The 11,496-nt window shown below is 40.0% G+C and overlaps 5 protein-coding genes and 1 long non-coding RNA gene across 7 annotated transcripts; 3 read left to right on the forward strand and 3 right to left on the reverse strand.

Annotated features, from left to right (window-relative positions):
• The first annotated feature begins 741 nt into the window (after positions 1 to 741).
• On the forward strand, positions 742 to 1,333 carry LOC137577359 (guanine nucleotide-binding protein subunit gamma-1). Its single transcript, XM_068290798.1, has one exon. It carries the CDS (start codon positions 880 to 882, stop codon positions 1,081 to 1,083), a length of 204 nt encoding a protein of 67 aa, XP_068146899.1. The 5' UTR covers positions 742 to 879; the 3' UTR covers positions 1,084 to 1,333.
• Positions 1,334 to 1,742: 409 nt separating this feature from the next.
• On the reverse strand, positions 1,743 to 2,474 carry LOC137578088 (uncharacterized). The gene is made up of 3 exons (XR_011032539.1): positions 2,210 to 2,474; positions 2,034 to 2,136; positions 1,743 to 1,957 (listed from the first exon to the last, which is right to left on the reverse strand). It is a non-coding gene; the product is annotated as an uncharacterized lncRNA (long non-coding RNA).
• Positions 2,475 to 3,671: 1,197 nt separating this feature from the next.
• On the forward strand, positions 3,672 to 4,676 carry LOC137576732 (PSME3-interacting protein). The gene is made up of 3 exons (XM_068289990.1): positions 3,672 to 3,936; positions 3,994 to 4,154; positions 4,213 to 4,676. The coding sequence occupies exons 1-3, from the start codon at positions 3,741 to 3,743 to the stop codon at positions 4,585 to 4,587; spliced, it is 732 nt and encodes a 243-aa protein (XP_068146091.1). The 5' UTR covers positions 3,672 to 3,740; the 3' UTR covers positions 4,588 to 4,676.
• On the reverse strand, positions 4,584 to 6,877 carry Ns2 (nucleostemin 2). Its single transcript, XM_068289989.1, is given in 3 exon segments — positions 4,584 to 6,144; positions 6,146 to 6,517; positions 6,574 to 6,877. Coding segments are annotated over 3 exon segments (2,046 nt in total). The 5' UTR covers positions 6,784 to 6,877; the 3' UTR covers positions 4,584 to 4,680.
• A 339-nt stretch (positions 6,878 to 7,216) lies between these two features.
• POSH (Plenty of SH3s) lies at positions 7,217 to 10,983 on the forward strand. The gene is made up of 6 exons (XM_068290684.1): positions 7,217 to 7,666; positions 7,752 to 7,860; positions 8,130 to 9,783; positions 9,838 to 9,987; positions 10,062 to 10,355; positions 10,422 to 10,983. Exons 1-6 carry the CDS (start codon positions 7,553 to 7,555, stop codon positions 10,597 to 10,599), a joined length of 2,499 nt encoding a protein of 832 aa, XP_068146785.1. The 5' UTR covers positions 7,217 to 7,552; the 3' UTR covers positions 10,600 to 10,983.
• Positions 10,890 to 11,458, reverse strand: UQCR-6.4 (Ubiquinol-cytochrome c reductase 6.4 kDa subunit). 2 transcript variants are annotated; one of them, XR_011032391.1, is made up of 3 exons: positions 11,316 to 11,458; positions 10,964 to 11,191; positions 10,890 to 10,904 (listed from the first exon to the last, which is right to left on the reverse strand). XR_011032391.1 is itself a non-coding variant. In XM_068290685.1 (2 exons), exons 1-2 carry the CDS (start codon positions 11,366 to 11,368, stop codon positions 11,071 to 11,073), a joined length of 174 nt encoding a protein of 57 aa, XP_068146786.1. In that variant the 5' UTR covers positions 11,369 to 11,457; the 3' UTR covers positions 10,998 to 11,070. The 2 variants fall into 2 exon arrangements, 1 of the variants encoding a protein (XP_068146786.1); XM_068290685.1 differs by lacking the exon at positions 10,890 to 10,904 and having other exon boundaries at positions 10,998 to 11,191; positions 11,316 to 11,457.
• Positions 11,459 to 11,496: the final 38 nt, after the last annotated feature.

Genomic DNA, 11,496 nt, shown 5'->3' on the forward strand with positions numbered 1-11,496 from the left:
CATTTTACTTGGATTAATCTTTAACGATAGTCGTTCCCAAGGATGTTAAAAGAGACTTTTGGTATATCCTAAAAAACTTCGCTCTATCTTTGAGTCCAGTTTCTCATATTTTACATCCCCATTACATTGTCTAATAGCCTTAATGGGTTTTAAACGTTGTTGGATCTATGAATTTGTCTAAATCTTAACATAATACATTTTCTTTGAGTTAGGTTGCGATTTTAAGAGCAAGACAACTTAAGTAATTCATTTTGAAATGTTTATCTGTTAGCATTTAGTTTAGAGTTTTCGAAAAACAAAAAAAAGACTCGTTGTTAAACGACACTAATTTATACTAAAATACTTTTTTTGGAACTACGAAAAAATGTACATAAATTGAATTCCCCGCCGAATGGTATATGTTTTATCAAAATCAGAGATTTATTTGATAGGTGTTGACAAAAGTCCAAAAAGGAAACGTCATAAATTCGTGGCCACAACTGTATATGCATATCATATTTAAATGAAACGATCAAATAATATCGAAAAGAAAAACAAAATGAATTTGCCCTTTCAAAAAGTCGATATATAAATTGTTAATCACTTTCATTTAAATCGATTTCAAAAAGTCTTGTGGCTATTAAATTCAAACATGTTGATTTTAAACCTTACGTTAATACCTTGTAATTTTTAACGGTAAATTTTGCTATCGGTATCGATGTGTAACCTTAAATGTATCATCCCTAAAAACGAGTGTGTAATCACCATATTTATTGATTTTTCCGATTTAAAAATAGCCCAGAGATAAAAAGAATTAGAGCAGCTTTTTTTATTTGCTGACCACCGATTATTGCTCACATCTTCACCATAGGTCTTGCCGAGACTGCCGTTTTGGACATAATGGCTGCGAATTTGCAACAGCAGCGCGTAATTAACGAACAACTTAGGCGGGAAGTGGGGCTACCACGTATTCAGGTATCCGAGGCCTGCTCACTGATGATGAAGTACATGATGGAGAACGAAACGGAGGATTGTCTTTTGAGTGGCTTTACCAGCCCAAAGGTGAATCCATTTAGGGAAAAGAGCTCGTGCAGTATACTATAGATCAGGAAGATTCAATGGTAATGGAAACCCGTTCCTATGCAGTATTAGTATCTACCACTATATAAATGTATTCTATTTATGTATGTATGTATATTGATGTGACCTCAATTATGTCTATAAACTGAGCCTGAATTATATTACTGACAAACACTTATAAATTTGTCAACAATTTGGAACCGTCTAGCTATGCTTAGCTATGTATTGAAACAATTTACGTTTCTCAAATAAAATTAAGTGTATCAATGTGAAATACGCATTTTCTATTACAAATGGGTGGAGACTTTTCAATAGGCAGTAGGTCTGATATGGTAGCCTACATTAAGTTGAACGGGAGATAAAAAAACACAGATGAAGGGCTGTTTTGGTCTCTGACATTATATCAAGTCTACAACAATGTGACTTGGTCAATGCCCAGGATGAGGCCAATGAGCCATTCAAATATCTTCGTTGCTTGACTAATTTGCTGATCTTTGATCCTAGACCGTTAGAGCTCAATGGTTGAAATTTTGCATGTGGCAGCTTTAAATTTTATCAAGATCGGTTGACTATATCATATAGCTTCCATAGGAACGATCGGTCAAAAACAGTGACTTTAATAATTATATAATTTTATTTAAATACTTTTTTCGAAAAAGTTGGTGTTAGCTTTTTGTTTCCTTTGTGTTATTTCCTTTGTATATCGGCTGGACTGGCTTACGGGTTGATGCCACTTTATCTTTCAATTGTTTATTCTCTTCACGCAGTTGTACTATTTGTTCAATAAGTGAATTTGCCTGCTCCTGGTACCTAGATTCTCGAGCCGATGCTTCTTTATACCTTTCTTGAGAGATTTTATAATACTTTTCCATTGTGCCATTGACTTTAAGCAAAGTCTCTAAATGTAAGAAGATAAACGTTTGTCAATGTGCATATGTATATATTTATTTTTTTATTTTTATGATTATGCCTACTTTTAAGGGCATCGTGCTCGAAAATTAAGTTTTGCAACTTCACCACATCCTCGGCACTAGCCTCCATTAATGTCAAGCTAGGAAACTGTGAGTAAACACTAGTCTATAAATAAAGAGAAAAGGTACATATGTATGTATATAGTTTAAGAGATTATTATAAACAAATTTAGACTCACCTTCAAAGCAGAAGAGTTCATTTCGCTTAAAATGAAACTAGTATCTAGAGATTTATGGCCATAATCAGTACCAATTGTCCTATTTGTTTGAACACTTTTGTCTAGAGAAGTTTGCAAACTGATTCCATTGCATTTGGGTTGAATGGAGTTTTCCTTATCATTATGTAAAGCATCGTTAATATCAGCAATTCTATCGGGACACAGAGAACGGAACGGCAAACTGCCCAATTCAACGAAACATTCCTCTTCAGACATGGCGCCTACACTCGCAGGGGAACTCTGCTTAATTGAAGAGATTACATGAGATCATGTTCTGTAAGCATGTAAATTTTGCTGACTGTTTTTACAGGGGAAACCCCGATTTCAATATTTTCAACACTTATTTTATCTGTGTACCTGGTGCAAACCGCATGGTAACCGTGGCCTGGGGGGAATACAGTTCAGTATCAATATAATTAAATAATATACATATGTATAATGAAAACAAATGCCGAACTTTATATACCCTTTAAACTCTGTCACTCTCTATTTTGCTATATTGGATAAATTCGACACAAGTTCTTTATGCTAATCAACAATATACATATATACATACATACATAAATAACATACATACATAAATACAAGTATAAAAAATTAATTTAGAGCTCAAGAGAGCATAAGATCGCCTTACCACAACACAAAGGATGTCGCAAAACGGTGCAACCTGCTTTGGATGGCCTGATGATCTTTCTCTGTATTCACGACGAGGCAGTTACAGTTGATGTTGTGGTCATATTCATATTCCAAATTTTTGTATATTTTTCTAGAATTAATTCCTAGCCTTTACACATCAGCTGTTAAGGTTAGCGTGCTGTGATTCCAAAGACGACGATGAGCATAAAGTTTTTGGAACATCCTACATACTTGCCTGGTCTTGGATGTTGTGACAGTTTTATATTTTTAAGTGTCTGTATCAAATTATATTAAAATTTAATCACTTGGCCGTAAGTACATCGAACTACTTAAATCTCTAGATATGGCATAGATCAATTCAGATCTAAAATAAGAGAAGCTGACGCGGAGGAGGCAGAAAACAATTCGGATGCGAAATGAAATTCTAAAATAAATTGTGAATAATACAACTAAACAAGTAATATTAAGAGTTGTTACAGTTGTTGTTTATATATCTACATATGTATGTACATATATAGTAGTTTTTAAACAAATATTGTTTTAACGGTCTTTAGTTTTCAGGCGGGATTTTTTCGATTTTTATTACTGTACTTTTTTGGTTTCATATAATGAAAAAGCATCTTTTATGATATAATATCATTTTTACTTATACACTAGTATTAGTATCATGTTAAAGAGCATTCGCAAATTGGCTAGGTGGATACAATTGTGTGTTTTTAGTACCCGAACTAAAAGCAATAAAGTTATAGTTTGGCCCGCCAAACATTTTCAGCTAACCAACACACCAGCTGTAAATGGAAATCGTTTCACAACACTGACAACACATTTTGTTATAATAATAAAGGAAAACAATTCAATGAGTTCCGGATTTGTAACCGAAGCTGAAGCAGCGGAAGCACGCCAAAGACGGCAGGAGGAATGGGAGCGTGTACGCCAACCAGAAGATCCACTAGAGAGGCCTGAGGAACCGTACGATGGCCGATCCCTGTATGACAGGTTAAAGGAACAGAAAACTAAGAAGGACATGGAATATGAAGAAGCACACAAACTTAGTAAGTCATGGAGAAAATTTAAGATTCTTTAAATCATGTATGATTTTACCATCGTAGAGAACTTGATACGTGGACTCGACGATGATGAGGTGCAGTTTTTGGAACTCGTCGATACCCACAAAATGAATGCTGAACGCCAACAAATCAGGGATGAAGAGCGCGAGTTGAAAGACTTCCGCAACCGCGTGGAGAAGCTGCAGGAGGAATGTGTAGACAAGGTACGCTTGTTTTGATTTGTATTAATGTTGACGTAATAATCCACAGTTTTTCTAATAGAAATTGCAGGCAGAATTAAAGACTACAGCTAAGTCAGGTGGCGCCCCAGCCGTGCGCAATACACAGAAATCTTTGCTTGGCCAAGGAATCAAGCGTAAAAATGGCGAAATACTGCCATCTACAAGTAAAGTTGTCAAGGCTGAGGAAAAAAAGGCAGAAACAGAGCAAGAACCAGAGAAACCTTCGCTAGCATCTATTCGCACTGCCAAGCACGATCAGGGGAGTCTTCAGTGCATTGCTGTATTGCCTGGCATTGGCTCTTACACAGAGTCCAGTGATTCAGAGGCAAGCACAGATAATGATGAACCTGAGCCATGCACTCGCATGGATCTGTGTGGCCGAACGATACCGAAAAAGAAAGCCTGTCAGGATTAAACATCAAACCAGAGAGACAGTTTTTCTGGCCTACAATTTTATTATCGTGTAGTTCATCGGATTTTATAAAGCTAAAGTTTACTATCGTATTAATTAGGTGTCCTTCTTTTTGTTGCGATTACGATTTTTCACATTAGTAATTTCGTAGAAATTGCTGCCGATCTTCTTCCGCTTTTGATTGCGTTCTAGAGCACGCTTTTGTTTCGCAGTAAGACGCATGGCCTTGGCACTGCTTGGTCCAGCGTCATCGTCAGAGGAATCGACCTCTGCATCTGAATCGCCAGGCTGCACTTTGGAAACGCGGAATTTGCCAGATGAAGTAATAGCCAGCTTTTGTGTCTTCTTAACTTTAGCCTTCTTATGAACTACTCGCTGCAGATCTTCATTGTATTCGTCCTCTGAGTAAAAGTCATCAGCTCCGTCAGAGGAATCTTCGTCGCCCTCGCCCTCAGGATTAAGCATTCGCGCTTTCTTGCGGGCTGCCCTCTCAGCCTTTTGCTGTTCCAAAAGTTCCAAATCAATGTGGTCCAGCTCACGAACATCTTGCTGCTCATATTCCAAGCCTACGCGAATCTTACGATAGTCCTGAATCTGTTTAAACTCGCGGGCCTTCTTTACAGACTCACTTACAACGGTCGGCGCTTCAGACTTGGCATCCACATCACCATCTTCTTGCTCCTTCTCAATCTGTTCGTTGTTGCCTGATTCTTGGTGGGATTTGGGCGTAGCAAAACCTTCGGGTGGCACATAAAACGGGAGTTTTCCTCTTTGCCAATCATTGAGTACCATACGCGCCGTAACTGTGATATCTGGTTCTCCACCTTTTAACAACTTGCCCGACTTCTTGGCCAACTGCTCCAAGAAATGGTTTGATGAGCTCCAACTATCAATTTTATAGTTTTTCGCGATATATTCCGTGCGCACCCGCTTCAGCACCACATCGACATAATCTTCTGGATTGGTTACCAATTCTACACGAACCACACCCTTGAGAACCTTTTCCGTGTCTGTTTCCGCGGAGGGGTATACTACACCCGGACAGTCAATGAGGAAAATGCGCTTCATTAATGTTATATATTGCCACACCTTAGTCTCACCAGCAATGGGAGCCACATTGCAGACCTTCTTGGAACGTAACGCATTAATTACGGACGATTTGCCCACGTTGGGATAACCGATAAAGCCCACACTAATCTGTTTCTTATCCATGTGTAATTTACCCAATTGGCGAAACAGATTAATCAATGCACCCTTTCCAAAGGGATGCTGTAGCGATGCATGAAAAGCTATTGTAGGATACTCGGCGCTTAGAATGGCTACCCAGCGCTGCGTGACCCAAACAGGTACCAAATCCACTTTGTTTAGTATAAAGAAAAGATGCTTGTGCGGCTTTTCCTTCCGCAAAAACTCTTCAATGTATTTGGATCGTGTGCCCATAGGGTCGCGGGCATCCAACACTTGTAGCAGAACATCAGATGCATCAACCACCTTGTGCAGCTCATTCCAGATTCGTTTGCTCTGTCCGGCACCGAAAACCCAATCTCGCACAGCTTTTTTTTTCACCCGTATCCTCGCGAATCAGATCAACATCTTTGTTGGAATCATACTGCTCTGCTTGCTCATCGGCTGTACGACTTAGGTCCTCGAGATCTCTCACCTTCAGATTGACTCGTTTACGCTGTTTTTTGGGGCCGAACACACTATCAAAGCTCTCGGTTTCTAGCAAATGGACACGCTGGTGTTTGGCGGCTTCATTTAGCAGAGTCACAGGTAGTTGGGAAGGCTTCATTATGACCTGATAGGGGTCTTTCACAGCCTTGCCTATCTCATCTTGAAACTTTTGCAGAGCCGTTTGCGAGATGACCCGGGAATTACTGAACCACTTCGGTGTGGGCTCCACGCGGGCCATTGTACCGGCTGGAAGGCGTCCCTTTAAAATCCAATATCTTATTAGTATGGCCTTTTTCACATATAATTTATTCTTACCTGAAAGGGCGCTGGTGTCAGAATCTTGCCAGTACGATCACGTTTGGCCTTGAAATTGCGGTACATTTGCAGTCGCTTGATGGTTCCCTTAGTCCTGGGATGTGCGACACCTTTCAGACCACTTGTTGGTCGCTCTGGATTCATTGAGTGGTTAGAGTGATTGAACCCCTGGGTACGGGGCTTGCCCGGTGTGCTGCGCACCTTCGGCATGCTGCTGATTTTTTTAATCAAACACTAAATCGTCAAATAAATAAAATTAAAACACGCTACACACGTGTTTTGGTTGACGAAGTAAAAACAAAAGAAATTGTCCACTTTCCAGCACTACCTTTGTGTGCTGTGAAACAACCGAAATGCAAGCACATTTCTGACAGATTGGCAGTCCTCTAACTGCAACGATCTGAGTCATTCTTATAGAACTCACAGAACTTTAACGAAAAATTAAGACTGATGCGTCCACTAAGGAAACTCCACTAGGTTCACTTTTATAATAAAAGAAACAAACAGAGTTCCTACTTTATTTTTCCAACATAGTTACTGTTTATTTTACATTCACTAAGCGAAATGTGCATTAGGTGCCTATAAATAGATGACCAGCAGTGTTTCAGTATTCAAGCATCAAACTGAATCTGGTTTTATATCCGTGTGCGTGTGTATGCCACGAGCTGCGGCTGCGTTTCTTAATAAATTTAATTTAATTTTGTGATTTATTTAATTAAATTTAACAATAATGTGAATGTTTAATAATTAGAAAGCAAAAGTTCAAAGTAAATTCGATTTCATTTCACATTGTTAAGTTGCAATTTTTAAGCTTCTCGTTGGTTTCTTGGTGTGAGTGCTTTTCTATCTCTCTCTCTCACTGTGTCTTGCAAAGTGTATGGGTGTGTGTGAGGTTTTGGAATGTTGCTCGCACGAAATTCAAATTGTGACCATCCTTGAGTTTGAGATAGTTGCTATTTTCTCAAGCATAAATTAAGAAATGGATGAGCACACATTAAATGACCTGCTAGAGTGCTCCGTTTGTTTCGAACGCTTGGATTGCACATCAAGAGTGTTACCATGTCAGCATACCTTTTGCCGCAAGTGCTTACTGGTAAGTTCCCAATCCCTTACTTCCCCTTCCACCATCTAGTCTTTCCGCAACTAAATTTGAATTTCGTTTTCTTTCTTTATTGCAGGACATTGTCGCCAGCCAGAACAAGTTACGATGTCCGGAATGCCGCATTCTGGTATCGGTTAGAATTGATGAGCTGCCTCCAAATGTTTTGCTTATGAGAATTTTGGAAGGTGAGACATCATATCGGTTATAGAGATTTTGCATAAAGTTATAAAGTGGAGTGACCGACGACCATTATATTTTTAAACCGGCCCTGACTGAGTTTGTATTGTGTTAGTTGTGTGTTCGGATACCTAAGTACATGCAACCCACACAATACAAGAAAAATGTAGAAATATACAAATGTATTCAAATAGAAATACATTTGGACTAGACTTTGCTGAGTTGTTCTAATTACCTAATGATTTTATATTTCTTTTTTTTTTTCAAATTTTTGCAGGGATGAAACAGAATGCAGCTGGTGGTAAAATCGATCATAGAAGCGAAGATACCAATAAAACTCCGCTAGAAAAGCTACAGCCGGCTGAAACGACTCCAGCTAAATCCATTGCCCCGTCCACAGCTGCACCTTCACTGCCATTTAGCAATGTCTCACACCCGCAGTCCGGAGCCACATCAACTGCATCATCACAACATTCCCAGCCGTCGCGTCACAAGCCACGCCGTTTCCTGCTACCCCATGCCTATGCTCTGTTCGATTACATCTCAAACGAGACTAATGACTTAAAATTCAGGAAAGGAGACTTGATCTTGCTTAAGCAACGGATCGATAACAACTGGTTTGTTGGCCAGGCCAATGGACAGGAGGGAACATTTCCCATTAACTATGTTAAAGTGGCAGTTCCTTTGGCCATGCCGCAATGCATAGCCATGTATGATTTTAAGATGGGCCCCAATGATGAGGAAGGTTGCTTGGAGTTTAAAAAGTCCACGGTCATCCATGTGTTGCGGCGTGTGGATCACAATTGGGCTGAAGGAAGAATTGGGCAGACAATTGGAATATTTCCAATAGCATTTGTGGAACTAAATGCTGCAGCCAAAAAACTGTTGGAAAGTCTAACCATGCCAACATCGTGCCATCAGCAGCAGCCTCAGCGAGCTCTGCCGCCAGTTCCACTAATTGATCCGACAGTGGTTAGCAGCAATACCGAATCTAGTTCGGGTTCATCCAATGGCACTCCAATAAGCAGCACTTCTAGCTCCACAGCGAGCTCGAAAAATTGCAGTCCCAATCATCAGCCTACGTTGCCCAATACACCTCAACATGTCATGGCCTCTGGTTCGGGATCGGTGCGTTTTAGAGATAAAGGAGCCAAGGAAAAGCGGCATTCTTTAAATGCCCTTCTGGGAAATGGAGCTCCACTGAGTCTGCTACAAAGTAATCGTCATTCGGCAGAGATTCTTTCCTTACCAAATGAACTGAGTCGCCTAGAAGTCGCCACCGCCACAGTGACATCTCCTCCCACTCGTGTTCTCAAGACCCACGTCCAACAGCAGGTAGTGCCGCCAAGCCTACCGTGGGGCTACTTGGCTCTCTTCCCGTACAAGCCACGACAGAACGATGAGCTAGAACTGAAAAAGGGTTGTGTCTACATTGTGACCGAGCGTTGTGTGGACGGATGGTTTAAGGGCAAGAACTGGCTGGATATATCAGGAGTGTTTCCAGGCAATTATTTAACTCCCCTTAGAACACGTGACCAGCAACAGTTAATGCATCAATGGAAATTCGTGCCTCAAATCACAGATGCCAAACAGAACCCACCGCCGACAGTCGCCCAGGATGTAAGACTTAATAACATATTGCCCATACATCCCCCGGACTTGCCACCGCGCCAGCAGCAGCCGTCAACCTCATCGACAAGCTGCTCGGTTTGGACCAAACCAGTGGAAGCGCTGTTTAGCCGTAAATCTGATAGCAAACAGGATTCATCTAGTAGTAGTGGAGCAGTGGGACTTATGCGACGCCTTACCCACATGAAGACACGCTCTAAATCGCCAGGAGCACCACTGCATCAAGCGGCCAAGGAGGATACAAATTCCAAGACCAGTCAATCTACCAACCTAGCAACTTCTTTGCATCCAGTTCATGTTAGGTACGTTTAATTTAGGCAAGTTATGAATGTTTACTACTAATATGTTTTTTACAGATCTGGATCATGTCCCAGTCAACTACAGCTGAATGAAACATCAGCAGCCCCAACTCCAGCCCCAAATGCAGCACCTCCATCCAAGCAAATGCCAATCTCTTATGGCTCTCAACGCATTAAAAGTAACAAGGAACGTCCTCAATTACTTTGGTTAGTCTCAGGGTCTACCATAAAAATGCATCTTTTTCCTTTTTGATTAAACCTCTTCCAATTTTATTCTTCAGTGCTCGCCAATCCTTGGATGCAAACACTTTTCGTAGTATGTACGACAATGGCAGTACCGCTTTGGCACCACCAGCGACTTCGTCGACATCAGGAAGTTCTCCAATTGTTTATGTGCAGGCTCAATCGCAGACACAGACAACCCAGTTGCATGCCAATATGATATTGGCGCCTACCCATCGCAAATCACAGAGTCTAGATGCAGGTCATGTCCTCTGTGGTACTAACAATGTTATAACAGAGGCAGCTATTAAGGCGAGTGCCACTACTAAGTCAGCATATGGCACGAGAGAAAGGTTTGTATATTGTTATTGGATTCCAGTCCCCAATGTTCAATTACTATATGGTTAATTCTGTTGCAGCCGTTTTCGATGCATTGTGCCCTATCCGCCTAATAATTCCGACATCGAGCTGGAGCTACATGTCGGCGATATTATTTATGTGCAGAGAAAGCAGAAAAATGGCTGGTATAAGGGCACCCATGCGCGGACACATAAAACTGGTTTATTTCCCGCTTCCTTTGTGGAACCGGATATTTAAAACTAATGTCAGAGTATTGAGATTTCCATTCTCATAGAATTTTAAGTTACTTGCTAAACGATTTCGACTTTCAAACTTCCAAAAATGTATGTATTACATGAATTTTGCAATCTCCCTTTCAAAAAGAACTTATTTCCGAATATGAAAATCTCGCGCAAATTTACTTAATTTTTTATACGATTTTTAATCAAAAGTACAAAAAGTATCTTTTATGTACTTTTATAGTTAGCTAATGAAATTGAACGAAAAAATATCCAGATATCAAGTCTGAGCTTCCTTATAATTTACAAGAGGAAAACTGAAAACTAACTTTTGTTAAGATTAAAGTTATTTGTAATATACTATTGTCGATAATAAACAATACCTTTGAAAGAAACAAAATCATCGAACCCTTACTCTTCGGTTAACGTATTAAGTTTCCTTTATTTTATATATAAACATATGGAACTAGTTGAAAACTTTTTCACATGTTTAATCGCTCTTGTCGAACTTGGAGCCATAGATGGGTACATACTGAAGGATGAGTTTCCAATCTGTGTAGTACAGCAGACCCAGACCTGCAGCTCCTCCGAAGCCAGCACCAGAGCGAATGCTATAAGGTGAAAGAAGTTAGCGATCAGTATAAAAACCTTGATTATGCAATATGTAAGAAAGGGGCAAATAATATTCTGATGATGCCCAGATAGTTATCTTCTGCCACAAATCAGACAACTTACAAGGACGTCGCTATTTCAGCGTGTTTTTTGCCAAATGGGATGCGGAAAGCCATTATTTTTAAATCGTTTGAAAGTTTTCCTGTTCTCGACAATGAATTGATTCGCTAAAATGGGCTAAATAATACCAAAGCCACCAGGATTTTATTATTATTAGCTAATGCAATATGTGGCATTTATCGAT

The sequence above is a fragment of the Drosophila tropicalis genome, unplaced genomic scaffold, assembly GCF_018151085.1.
Source record: "Drosophila tropicalis isolate 14030-0801.00 unplaced genomic scaffold, ASM1815108v1 contig_593, whole genome shotgun sequence".
NCBI classification, from domain to species: Eukaryota; Metazoa; Arthropoda; class Insecta; order Diptera; family Drosophilidae; genus Drosophila; species Drosophila tropicalis.